Source organism: Pezoporus flaviventris, unplaced genomic scaffold (assembly GCF_033815535.1).
Source record: "Pezoporus flaviventris isolate CSIRO_AGI_PZ_B2104156 unplaced genomic scaffold, CSIRO_AGI_Pfla_v1 ptg000031l, whole genome shotgun sequence".
Taxonomy (NCBI): Eukaryota; Metazoa; Chordata; class Aves; order Psittaciformes; family Psittacidae; genus Pezoporus; species Pezoporus flaviventris.
The window spans coordinates 6,820,487-6,834,106 of record NW_026892579.1 but is presented as its reverse complement, the minus strand read 5'-3'; the positions used below and the strand labels follow the sequence as shown (position 1 = coordinate 6,834,106).

Genomic DNA, 13,620 nt, shown 5'->3' with positions numbered 1-13,620 from the left:
TCTGTTTCCCAGCACAAAGACTTGTCAGGATGCACTGTCCCAAAGCACACAACTAACCATCTATCTGCTTTTGATTAGAAAACTTCTGTCATGAGGAAACAGAAGAGTCTCTGCAACACTAGCATAGCTGTGCTTCCTGTCTCTTCTGGAGAGGGAGACAGTATCTTTTCTCTTTTGATCAAGGTTATGTTTGTCTACATTGTTAAAAAAGAAAATACTAGGATGAAAAAGAAATCTCACCTTCTGTGGTGCAAGGGAAGGGCTTTTTATTCATCACTCAAAGCATTTCTGAAATGGCACAGGTATAGATCAAGGCAAAGCTGGGATCACAAAAGGTGGGGCTGAACAGGGATTTCTTGATTTCCAAATATTCCTGTGTAATTTGGATGAGTCCTTTAAGCTCCCTGATGCTGCTGATATCTGCCTGCAGGATAGGAGTACATAGATGCAGAATTTTAAAGCTGCCATGAGGATGCATACATTGAGATTGCAACAAATGCTGGTGCCATGGGGTCAGATAAGTGTGTGTAAGTACTCTTACTTTAAGTGCAACTTTTTCTACAGAAACACTGGACATAGCTTTCTTCAAAAAAACTCAGAGATAAATCCTTTTAGGAAGAGCAAGTACATATATCGGAACTGCTTTGGGAACTAGATGATCTTAAGGTCCTTTCCAACCCTAACGATTCTATGATTCTATAACCTAAATAAACAGACAAGGAAATCCAAGCGCCAGAGTTTCACACTTCACCACGAAGAATTTTGGCTGCTGTCATCACAGAGGCATATCCTCTCCTTTGGGTACCCTCTTCATGAAGACTAAGGCAATGTGTCACATTCCTGGCCCAGATTTTAAGCCCTCTAGGGCAGGTAATGTTTATTTTTATGACTTCTGGTAAAAGTAGAAAAAGAACATGAAAACAACATTTCAACAGTGGTAATATGGTTGCTCTTACATAGTTTCTACATTCATGGCATGAAGGTCTACATATGCCAGGAAAACAGGAGAACATCCTTACAACCCTCCCTGCATGGCAAACATCACATTCCCTTTTGCAGCTTTCATGTTGCTCACTGGGCAATCCATGGTGCAAAGGCTAGAGTAGACCTGATATTTTTCTGCCTTTTTAGTGTAGACTTTGATTTCATAGAATCACAGAATGGTTAGAGTGGGAAGAAACCTTCAAGATCATTTAGTTCCAACCCCCCTGCCATGGGCAGGGGCACCTTCCACTAGACCAGGTTGCTCAAAGCCCCGTCCAACCTTGCCTTGAACACTGATGGGAATGGGGCAGCCACAGATTCTCTGGGCAACCTTTGACAGTGCCTCACCACTCTCACTGTAAAGAATTTATTTGTAATGTCTAATTTCATTCTACCCTCTTTTCAGTTTAAAGCCACAATCCCTTGTCTTGTCACTACATGCTGTTGCTAAAAGTCCCTCTCCAGTTTTCTTGCAGGCCCCCTTCAGGTACTGGAAGCTGCTCTAAGGTCTCCCTGGAGCCTTCTTTCCTTCAGGCTGAATAAGCCCAGCTCTCTCAGCCTGTCTTCATAGGAGAGGTGCTGCAGCCCTCAGAGCATCTTCATGGCCTACTTTGCACTCCCTCAAGCAGTTCCACATCCCACCTGTGTTGGCAGCTCAAAGTTGAATGCAGTACCACAGGTAGGGTCTCATGAGAACGGAGTACAGGGGAAGAATCACCTCTCTCGACCTGCTGGTCACACTGCTTTTGATGCAACCCAGGATATGGTTGGCTTTCTGGGCTGCGAGTGCACACTGCTTCTTGTCAATCAATGTCCCCAAGTTCTTCTCCTCAGGGCTGCTCCATTCATTCTCTCTGCCCATGACATGTACATGTAGTAGGAATGCTAGGCAATAAGCAGTAAGAAACTAAAAGTGCAACACCCTTAAGCAGGACCCAAACAGGGATCTCATATATAAGCAGCATTTCCTGCCAGTTTTCTAATCTTTGTGAAAAACAAAAATGTCTGCAATGTTTTTAGGTATTCTTAAAAATGTATTTGTTTGCCAGAGATTACATCCCACTCATTTCTGATTATTATAAAACTCCTGTAGACATTGAATAACCCCCAAACTGGGATATTGCATGGCTCCGGGACATTTAAATATCCTGGCACAAAATTGCAGCTAGATAAAGGGGGCTGGACAGGGGGGACCACACTGAGGGGAGTAAATCTCCCCAGCTTGCTTTCCTATAGCTTTGTGCCTTACATTGGAACCTCCAATTCCTAATAAATGAGAACTTCTGGTATTTTGTGGGGCTGATGCATCCCTCGTCCCTCCCTGCTCTCAGGGCATGTGGGTGGTGGGAGGGTGTGGGGAAGCCTGGGGGACCTGATGTATCTCTCTGGCAGCGTGAGAACAGCCTCTCTCGCCTGCTTTCATGTACTGTGCAGAAATGTATATATGTTTCACACGTGTACCCTCTGCCAAACTTCAAAAGCTGCTGTGGGGGGTGTAGGGCACTGACAGACATGAATGCCATAATTGCACATGCCGTGTTTCCTGCCTTACAAAGACAAAAGAAAACCCAACCCCATTAAAAAAAAGAAAGAATAAATAAAGAACAGCATTCAAGACATTGTTGGTGCTCAGCAAGAGCAAGCCCAGCCTCAGAGACTGATGGCACTGCATGCTGCAGCACAACTGGCAGATGTTCCCAACAGCCAGTGGCAGTGATGAGCGATCACAAGGGCACCATTCCTCCTGCCTGTGCCCCTTGCACCCCTGTCTTCAGCATCATCCACTGTGGGACTCACAGGCCTGTCCTGTGTGGCAGGACATTGCTGACTGCTTGAGATGGCATGGATGTGGCTAGGCCAGGCCTTGAATGGCCTGGGGCTTCCAGGAAATGGAAATTTCTGGTCTGGTGGTTACCGGTTGCAGTCGAAGACCAGTAAGCCCACTGTTGTTCTCACTGCCCAGCTGCTCAGCCAAAGCTAGCCCTAGAAAAGTCGCATTCTGAAACAATCAGCTACTGTGTGAAATGGGAGCAGGTTTTACATGGCTGATTTTATCCTAATTAATTACCCACTATTTCCATACCAATGTCACGCAGAACTGTGCCAAAGGGGTCTACAATCCTGTTTCTTCACACTTCACAGCCACCTCTCCCTCACTAGGTCTGTCCTATATGGTCCTGGAGCAGCTGGAGGGGAGACAAAAGGGAAAGGAGAGGAATGAGAGGTGGAGAGGGGGAAGAAAAGGGAAATAAAAGGAAAGAAGTGCAAGAGGGAGAAGAAGAGCAAGAGGGAAAAGAGTGAGAGTGAGAGGACAGAAGAAGAGAGCTGTCAGCCAATAAACCACCTTGAGCTTGCACAGCCGTGCAGGGCGGGAGCGGGATCAGGCCTGGCTGCCAGGCATTGCCAGCCTGCTATGTAAATAGGCAGGACAACATTTCGACACCAGGCGTGTCCGTTCCCAGTGTTTACCCCCAAACCCTCCTGATTTAAAAACAAAACAAACCAAACCAAACAAAAACTTCAATGAAATGGCTGAAACATGTTGTAAACATCTGGAACTCAGGCTATCATCGCACGAGAGAAGGGGGAGAAAGCGAGTGAGACAGCAATTTGAGGGGGAAAAATGCCCACTGAGAGCCAGAAGTGGGACAACAGCTAATTACAAACAGGGGCTGAGAAAGGAAGCATCTCTAACACTCCTTACCTTGTGGGCGAGGGCTGCTCACGTTGAGCTGACCAAGGAAAGCGAGAGGGCTGGAGTGCCTCCTGCGCACGCCGCCGCGCTCTCGGCGTGCCGGGGGCTCCTTCCTCAGCCGGCCGGGTGGTTTTTTCTCTTCCTTTTACGACACCCTCCCTGCCTCTCCCAGGTAAGCGGCAGAACTGGCTCTGCAGCAGGAAGTGGAAGAGGCATGCACGGCACGGCGCGGCACAACGTGGCGGCGGTGGAGAGGGAGCCTCAGGGGGGGAGTGACACTTTGAAGCTTAAAACCCTCTCGACGTGCCTGCGTGTGGCTCGCTCCCTCTCTCTGAGAAAGCCAGGCTGCCTCTGAGTGAGCCCCCCCAGATAAATAGCTGTAGGGAAAACCCGGTGTGATTCCTAAACAGTGCGCCTTGCCGGGAAAGTCATCCTTTGCTTTCGTCCTCAGTCGCTTGCTGTCAATGCCAAATGTTAAACCAACTGTGATTCAGACTACTGAAGACAATCACATGATGGGGATAAGAACTATATGGAAAAAAACAACAAAACAAAAAAAAAGGATTTTTCCCGACTTTTTTTTTCTTTAGGTTAGACTCCTAGGCACTTCCAAGTTTCTCTCTACACCCCCCAAGGAGTAGAAACTCGCTTTTCTTACAAGCTGACACCCTTACGTATGTGCACAGCTCTTGAAGGCTGAGTAGCACTGGTGCTGATGGCACAGTGTGGTGGGGTTCAAAGCCGTGGCTGCTTTGTTGGTGCAGTGCCAGACTCCACAGCAGCAGTCCCTCGTGTGCCCGCTGGACACAGCTGTGTGTCCCAGCCTACACTGCTCTCCTGACCCCCCACTCAGCACATCTCCCTGCCAAGAAGCTCTTCCTGATCTTTAGCCTACATTTTCTTCACTTAACCCTGCGAGGAGTCTGACTTGTCTGCAACTTGTGCATGGCTCTTCATCCTCCATGGGCTGCCGTCACACACTGCCTTAATGCCTGACAGGCCAGCCTGGCCACACAAGGATGTCCAAGCCATAGCTGAGCTCTGAGCTCGGGCAGTGCCACCACTTCTCCTTCCTGCACCCTTCTAGACCCTGCATCCTGGCACTAGGTTCTGAGGAGGGAGTCACCTGCCTGGCATTCCTCCCTGGGACCAGCCTTCTCTGGGAACCTGCCATTCTGTCAGCCCCATGGCAAAGCCGTGACCCAGGCACGCACTTCCTCTTGCCAAAGAACGACTGCCCACATTTCTGGTGGGAAAATTCAAGCGGCTGGAACAGCACATGCCCTAAGCCAAACACTAGATACGATTGTATTGGCAGCAGTGCAGTGATGCCATGCAGCCTGAGCCTGTCTTCCTCCAGGAGAAATCCCATGTCAGCCTGACCCACCGACTGGCTATCCTGACCCCTTCCTTCCCTCCCTCCTTCCTCCCCCACTGAGGCACAGGCCATCAGGACACCAAGGCTCCCTTTTGGTGCATCCCAAAGTTGTCCTTCCCTGTCCACAGACTGCCTCCACAGTCCCTGCTCTGTCAGCAGGTCCCAGCCTGACCCGGCCGTGACGGGCAGTTGATGCTTGCGGCAAGAGTGGCTGCATTACAACCACAGTTGTTTGAGTCAGCTGAGGGTTTAATCCCTCTGGTTTGCAGTCAAGCATGGCAGCTCCGCTGCATGCCTGTTTTGCACCATGAACACCCGTTTTCCACAGAGCTGCCTGAGCCATGAGCTGCAGAACACCCGTTTCTGCCTGCTGCCCTGCTCCCCAGCCTCCCTGACAGCCTCCTGCCTGGAAACAACAATGGCCCCACTGCAGCCTGTGTGCCACAGTGGGGAATGGCAGACCAAGGACATGCAGGAGCCAAAATCAGGACCTTGGTGAACGTAGAGAGGATGGGAGCAGGGAGAGAGAGCTGCTCTGAGGAGTGCCTGACCTTCCTTGGGCTTACATGAAGGACTGATGTAGTGTTTGCAGTGTGTCGATCAGCTCCCCAGGGAGTGCGGGCAGTTGCAGCTGGGCATGGGAGCTCAGTGCACAGAGTATCCCATGGGGATGTTGCATCTATACCCATATTTGTGGGGTTTGTTAGTAAAGGGCTGAGCTGTGTAGCCAGCAAACACCTCTCCCTTCACGCAGTGGAGTGACCTTCCATGCCAACAGCAGTTACACTCAGTCTTCTGTTATCCATTGGTCATACCCTGAACATGGGGCTGTAACACCCAGCATACAGCAGTGGCCACCTGCCTTCCCTGTAGATGGTTGCCTGTTGGCCAGAGGAGGGAGGTTGTGGCTGTGACAGAAATGCCCCTGCTAGCTCACTCAGCATTCAGGCCTGTGGGCTTACTTCCATCCTGACCACTCGTGCCTAACTTCATTTGAAGGGTATTTGTGGCCCAAAGAAAGGAGTGCAGAGCAGCCTTCCTCCTAAGGACACGATGCCTAGGGAATACACTGTGAAATCTGGCCTTGTGAGCATTTCCAGGTCCAGAAATCACACCTATGGGCCAGCCTCTCCCCTCTCTTTAACTTGCCAGACCCCAGAAACCAGCAGGTGCTTGAGTCTGCTCCTCTCACTTGAGCTTTATATACTTTCTTAGCAGCCTGAGAAACGGAAAAAAAAAAGACCTTGAAAGACACTCTCTGCTGGCTGTGTGAGCAGCACTGTTTGCAGACAGGGTCCAGTCCAGTCCTAAGTACTCTCCACAAAATTGTAGAAACTGCTATCAATTAACTTGGTTTTTTGGATCAGGAAACTCGGAGAACATATATCCAAGTTTATTTCAGCATTTCAAAAGCCTCTCCCATCCCCAAAACTGAGGCCATCCTAATTGCTTTATGAAGGCCTGTTTTATATTTCTGAGGTCTTCATGTTGACTTCACTGAAATCTGGATCAAGCTCTGAACTCTTTAAAGTTAGTATCTCATCTGTACATTATTTACAAGCAGAATGTGATGCATCACATTGGGCCCATCATAGAAAGTACAGATTAATATTCAAGTGCAGGATGAGTGTTTTCATTGGCAAGGCAACTAACATGGAGACTTCTTATAAAAAGTGGTTGCTAGTTCTTCAGGAGTTGTAATATTTCTTTTTTGATTAGCTAGATAATGTCAACTTCAAGTGCTGCTTTCTGTATTTCCTACCACATCTACAGATTCAGAGAACTAAATCATAAATGTTTTCGCTTCCAAATGATTAACTGTTCAAATAAAGCACTGTCATGTTGCTCCACTTTTAACATTGGTGCTGTGAATTAACCTGGAGACATTGCAATGAACATTTATCCCATTTTAGCTTAACACACATGACACTTTGCTTCAGTCCTCTAGATTTGGCTTGCTCCTTGCTGCTTCTCTCTGCTTTTTGCAGAGAAACTGGGGCTTTCTTTCATGTCTTGCTGTTTAGAGTGCTAGGCACATGCCTAAAAAAATAATTTGCACTTTTTCCTTCTTTTTTTTTAAGGCTCTTGCTTTGGCATTTTTCAGTCACGCCTTGGAGAGACACCCGAAAGGAAAGAAAACAGTACCTGGATGTTAGCTTGTGCAATGTTTCTAATTAAACCTTTCATAATGACAAAAACCCTCCTGCCATTTGCTAAGATTTTCCCCACAGCATTATGCATGCTCTTAATTAAGAGCAGAAGCTAAGTAATACCTATTTCATTCCCTCTTGCTTCCAATTAGTCATCCATTGATCATTACCCACCCAACATTTGACAATTAACAGAGCCCCCACTCTCCGCAGGACTGGGATGTGTAGTCCTTCAGAAATGACACGTCTAGAATAACGTGAGGGGAGCTGTGTGGGTGAGTAATGGGGCGAGAGGTAGGGGGAAGGGGAGGAGAAGGCCACCCAAGTGGAACAAAAGACGTGTAACATATGCAAATGTTCAGTATGCAGTATGTGTTTTATACGCTGGATGTATATGAGGTCATGTACAAAGCTCAGCTGGCGGCCGTGCTGCTTTTGGGAGACATGGGAATTTGAGGGAACACTTGAGCTCTCATATGATCAAATGTACCTAGTCCTCTGTCTTCAAGATGCAAAGTGGTTCCTCATTTGGCTCTTTGCCTCTGCTTTTTTAGGAGGAGGAGTTAGCATCTGCTTCTCCATTGTCAGGGGGACTGTGGGCTGTATCAACACAGCCCCTGCCAAGTCACCCCAATATCCAGCTGCAGCTAGTCATGCCCAAGCTGCTGCCAGTGGCCAGGATCACAGTGTCTGTGGGAGCCAAAGAAGCCTCCAGGGAAACTGCAGGCCCCTTCTGCATCCTTGTTTCCCCCCTGGGAGCCAGGGGGGGCTAGCTGGGACCACCACACAACTTTTCCAACACCAGGAACCCTTCCTGTGTGTCTCCTAGATGGAGAAATCCAGCAGTGTAGCAGGGCTGGAAGGCAGCCCACAGCCTGAACTGTGGCAGTGAATAAAGTATAGGGGGTGGCAGGGCTTTTGGATAGGCCTCTGGAATGAAGGTGAGCCCCAGGACCAGTGAGTAAGGCTACAACATGATTAGAAAGCTTCCCTGCATCCTTTTCTCTTTTTTCGTTTTCCAATGAAAATCCATCCATTACAGGGCTCAGGGATTTTGTGTGAAGCTGTGACAATAAGGAGCTTGGGAAACTTCACAAGACTCTTGGTGCGGGGACTCAGCAACAAATGCTGATGCACAGAAAAGCAAACCAGAGCCCTTGGCAAGCTGTAGTCTGGCTGTAGAGGAAGGAGGATAATCTCATTTCTTTGCTCTTTGCCCTTTTAGCTATTTACAGAGCTTAATGCTGAGTTATTCCCAACAATGAGCTGAACAATTGAACTTCCATCTGGCCTGGTCAGGCAGATGCAACACTTGCTTCTCAAGTCACAAGGAGACTAGTCCCGTGATTTCTTTTTTTCCCCATCTTGAACATACACTATTTACCTCTACCCTGTAACAGAGAAGATATTTACACTTGGTAACATAAACCGTAGTTCCTGCTTACCAGCCTGCTTTAATCTGATCACCTAAATCCTTGGGCACAGTGAAACAGGGGCACTGTGAGCACAGCTGGTGTTGCAACCTTTGGATCTCTCTGTGCACGGCATGATGCAGAGCCTACCAGCTAATGACCTGTTTTTCTTGGGAGGCATTCCTTTCTGCCTTCCTGCAAGCCCACACCACAGGGCCAAAACTGCAGCCATGCCCTTGGGAGACATATCTTCTCTCCCTGACTTTCAAAGCAGCTTCAGGTTGCTCTTTGCAGTAGCCAGGGACCCAAGTCATCACCAGGCTGCGGCAGTAGTACTTGCCGCTACCCTCCCTCTTCCGGCCTGGAAATAGTGGGAGACAGGGAACATGCAATGGGAGACAGGGAACAACAGAAAAATAACAACCCCCAAACCCCAACACAACAAAGAGAAGCTCTTTTGTTCTTAACACCATTCTGTCCTCTAATCTATTCATGTCTCAGTCTTACATTTTTGTTAAGCATTCAGCTGCAGAGAAAGAATGGATTGATGCTTGTATAGGCACAAATGTCTTTGTGTGCGAATTGCATTTTGAGATACAGATATATCCACATGAGAACAATGGCTGTATTAAAAGTAGACAGAAAATAGCTCACAGACTTAAGATCAGTTAGCATTTCTCCTCTAACATTCAAAATGAGCCCCCATTATCTGGTTTAGGTGTCAAAAGTTCTCCTGGCAAATTCAGAAGCACTGAGAGGGAGAGACTAACACTCTACACCAGTGCTGTCCTGGCAAGATACCTCCTTCCCTTTTCTGTTGAAAGAGCACAGGTTCTAGTTTGGTCTGTGCTGGAAAATCCAAAATTGAAGTGGCTCATTCAGTTAAGATGGCAGGGAATGATGCCCCAATTGATGGGAGCCCTTTCAGTGATAAAATTTCTCTGTGTATGAGTCACAGGAAATTATAATCACTTCTTACAGAGACTGTAGAACACAATGAGATATCTGAGCTACAAACAGACTTCAGTTATTCTTGAAAGACAGACAGACCCTCAAGCTGACACGATTGGAGAAAATAAATATCCTTTTGTCTGCACTGCTGGTGGTAATTTCCCATTAGACAGGAAAATTCTTCTTTGATGAATGAATACTGTCTACACATTAGAAGAGGAGCTACTGTGTATCTCCTAATAGCTCTTGCATGCTTGGGCTCAGCTTCATGTGAGGCCCTTAAGCCCCTTTAGTATAATGTGGTAGCAGTCATTAGTGTACTGCATTTTTCATTGCAGCATTTGAGAAAAGGATGGGGCATATAAAAATAATTTTGAGCGACTTCCCACTCACCTTGAAGTTATGTGGCTGGGTCAAAAACATTTAGCAATCTGTGTTCTCAGTCTGCAGATAGTCCTTTCCAGTCTAGAGGCTTCAGGAGAGACACTTGCACTGGAGACAGATTTTCCATTTGTGATTATTTGTGCAATTTCATAAGTTAATAACTTTTCTGTTTTGCATTTGCTTTGCTTTTCTACAGTGGTAATTAAATCAAAACCAGAGCATCACATAGAACAAAGTCAAGCACTGTTTGCAGAAGCCAAAGAATATCATATTAGTGTCTTTGACATGCTTTGGTCCTTTTCGAAGACCCACCAAGTCAATCATTTCCTTCCCACAGAACTGTGATAACAAGTATTAATTCTACAAACTGTCCCTTTCGCAGCAGTGTTGCATTTCTGCTTGTTGTTTTTCCTGGGACTGGTACAGGATTAAGCTTGGCCTAGAGATGCCTGGGTCACCCCATGGCATCCTTTCGGCTGCTGGAAAGTCACCTTTTCTGGAACTACACCACACCAGGGGTCAGTTGGGAGTCAGGTCAGCCGGTGGGGGGAGCGTTTGGACAGTGGTTTTTGTCTGGATGTGATTTATTTAGCCTTACATTAAAAAAAAAATAAAAGGAAGAAACAGGAGATTCTTAATCATGTAATTCTACTTTTATAGTCACCACAGCTATTTGTGGCACATACACAGTGGTTAAGAAAAAGATTTTATTAATTTATAGCAAAAATGCTAACAACCTTGTTTAAATTTTTGCTAATGTTTTTATTTGAGAGATTAAAAAACCCAAACAACAAAACTCCCAACATTAAGAAAAATAAGCGGAAGAGCTACCGGTGAGAAATAGTCTGGATTTACCACTCAACAGTGGCATCAGTCTGCACACAAGCCAGTTGCAGGCAGAGATGTGGCAGAGATCAACATGGTACTCATAGACCAAATGCGATACAGGAAACAGCAATCCCAAGAATCAGAAATAAAGGCCATAGAACCCCGACAATGCCCCATCTGAGCCTTAGTTCCAATGAGAAACATAGGCAAAACTAATGTTTTAGGCTCATCCTGCATTGCAGATGGAAACTGAACTTAAGTTTGTGGCTGCTAAGGAACTTGGTGGAATGGCCAGGCTTTGCTACTGAGCAATAGGCTGAGCATGTGACATTTCGGTTTTGCCAGCTCACTGTGTTACTATGGAGTCCTCAGTTCAGTGGATGATGTTTTAAGGCAGGGGGGTAGCTGTGGGAAAAAGAGGACCATGACTTGCTTTGTAAGTACTAAGAGGAAGCTGAAAGTCCAACAAGAATTATGGCCTCTTCAGTACTCCACAGCCACAGGTACAGCAAACATCGAATATATCATGTACATAACATTACTTATAGACTCTACATGTAAAATGTTAACCAATTTATCATGGAAATCTGGTAACAAGAACATTGCCATATAAATTCACACTTCAAGAAAGGCTAAGTGTGGAAGCCTCCTTTGCAAGAGGATTCTCAGTCAGTGTTTTCTATATAAAATATTGAAACGATGACAATTTTTTCTCTGAATCTCAGTTCATTATTGGGTTAGTTCTCAGGAACGGAAGAAAGGTTCTTCTTAGCAAATGTGTGAGTATTCAGAATATGAATTCACAATCTAGGTATTAAATGATTTAAAAAAAATTGCCAGCTGTCAGGAAGTCTTACTTAGCCACAATATTTTAAAGCAGTAAAGGAATACAAGGCATAGAAAATCTTTTCCTGCAGCACTTGTAAATGTAAAGATATTCATGTTAAATGCAACAGAACTACTAAAGAATAAACTGATTGTGGAACAGAGAAATGAGAGACTAGCGATGCATTCAACCATCTTCCTTACAGTTGAACTCCAGCTGTTTAAAAACATACTGACTTCATAATTTGGAAAATGATGTCCCATAGGTAACTGGTCTGCATACTCCTATGAAAAATAGTGCTCCAAATGGCATGACACCCCTTCTTGAAAAGCTTTTATCTCCTCTCCACCATTATCTCCACAGTTTAAACAAAAGAACAACTATCCCAATGTAAAATGCTCTTTTTTTTTAATCACTAAATTAAGAAAGTTAAACAGTTTTAAAATGTAAACTTGCAAATAAACCATAACAAAATGTAATTAAGACTTTAAAATTTGAAACTCAGTATTAAAAACTCAATAGAAATAGAAAGGATTTTTTTTTTTTTCTTTTTTTTTTGGTTAAACGTAAGTAATTCAAGGCTGGTACAGACAACTGAAAAGGTAATACTTTGTTCTGTGCATCCTCCATGAAATGTAAAGAAGTGCATAGTAATTCCACTGGAGAACTTGCAGACATAGAGAAAGTAATTTCATTAGCAGTACAGGACATTTAACACACTTATTTTACAATGGAAAAATGTTACACATAAAACAGAAAAGTCCCAGTTGCATGACCAATGGTTTAGCAGGTGGACATGGCTAAAATGCTATGATTTTAAGACCATCTGAATGTGGTTACACTGTTTAATAAATCATTTTGAAACATTTCAGTATACATGTTTTGATACAAGAAGTCCTTGCAGTTTTGATTTTCCAGTTCAAATGGTGATGGTGTAGTTTTCTTGCTTTAAATATGTTCGTTTTAATTTCAAGAACAAATCATCACACACTTGTCAAACATTGGAAACATTACTGTAAATACAGCACATGATTCCTGAAAGAGCAAAGTTACAACCATCTACAGGTACATAATAATAAACAAAAAGTGCAATCCAATTTAAAAAAATCATGCTTGGCAAAAGCCAAAAATTAGATCACTGGCTTTCAGAATCCCACCAGTGTTTTCATGTCTGCAGTAAAATTATCGCTTTCTGGGTACTGCTGCAGCAGGATTCATTCGATCACAAATGAATTTCCTCTGCAATAGCACCCATATACTGTATGTACAGGTATGTATATATATTATATATATTTTATATATAAAAAAGCAAAAAACCAAACACCTGTCCTGATTGTATTTTTTTTATTTGTTAAAACATGAAAAAAAATGTTTTAGACAAAGAGGCCACTTCTGGAAAATAATACTTTTAATTGAATCAGGAGAAGACTAGTTAAAATCACATAGGATTTGCATTTTAAAAAAAGGAAAGCACTAGGATCAGTTATTGGCACTGAGTTACTATTTACAATGAACAGAGGTTTTGCAGTTTACATAACATCAATACAATGCAGTTTTGGAGTCTTTGATTAAAAAAAAAAAACAAGTGTTTTTCTCCTTTTCATTCAGGACATTCAGATTATTAGGACAAGTGGTCATAGGCAAAGGCTGCGGAAGTTCCCAGCTTCAGCCCCTACTGTGCACGGCGGTGCTGGAAGATGCTGCACTCTGGAGAAGTCGATCACAGAGTTGGAAGCTGAAGGGCAGGCGGGGCAGGGCTGAAAAACACCTGGTAACTGGTGACAGTGTCTGAAGACCGGGGATTTACAGGTTGTCACCGGGCTGGTACTGGGGTTCTGTTGCGGTGAAGTAGTCTTCAAGGAAACCCTGCAAATATTCAAAGGTTGGACGCTCCTCTGGGTCCTTTTTCCAGCAGTGGATCATAAGCTCGTGCAAGGAGATAGGACAGTCCTGAGGACATGGCATCCGATAACCACGTTCTACTTGCTCCAAGACTTCACGGTTATTCATGC

General features: G+C 44.9%; 2 protein-coding genes and 1 long non-coding RNA gene across 8 annotated transcripts in view; 1 reads left to right on the top strand and 2 right to left on the bottom strand.

Moving 5' to 3' along the window:
- Positions 1-4,217, bottom strand: part of TRAF3IP2 (TRAF3 interacting protein 2) — a 27,364-nt gene extending 23,147 nt beyond the window's left edge. Inside the window, exon 1 of one of the 2 annotated variants that reach the window (XR_009744513.1) lies at positions 3,689-4,217. The gene's annotated coding sequence lies outside the window, so the exon portion shown is untranslated. The remainder of the gene's footprint in view (positions 1-3,688) is intronic. The other variant, XM_061460109.1, reaches the window with a different exon arrangement.
- The window catches only part of LOC133272704 (uncharacterized), a 20,525-nt gene extending 8,438 nt beyond the window's left edge, over positions 1-12,087 (top strand). Inside the window, exons 3-5 of one of the 2 annotated variants that reach the window (XR_009744515.1) lie at positions 431-525; positions 7,421-7,482; positions 11,814-12,087. This is a non-coding gene — a long non-coding RNA (uncharacterized LOC133272704). The remainder of the gene's footprint in view (positions 1-430; positions 526-7,420; positions 7,483-11,813) is intronic. The other variant, XR_009744514.1, reaches the window with a different exon arrangement.
- Positions 10,645-13,620, bottom strand: part of FYN (FYN proto-oncogene, Src family tyrosine kinase) — a 144,460-nt gene continuing 141,484 nt past the window's right edge. For all 4 annotated transcript variants that reach the window (XM_061460116.1, XM_061460114.1, XM_061460117.1 and 1 more), the window contains one exon: positions 10,645-13,620. In XM_061460116.1, coding sequence (XP_061316100.1) covers positions 13,412-13,620 — 209 coding nt within the window. In that variant the 3' untranslated portion in view covers positions 10,645-13,411.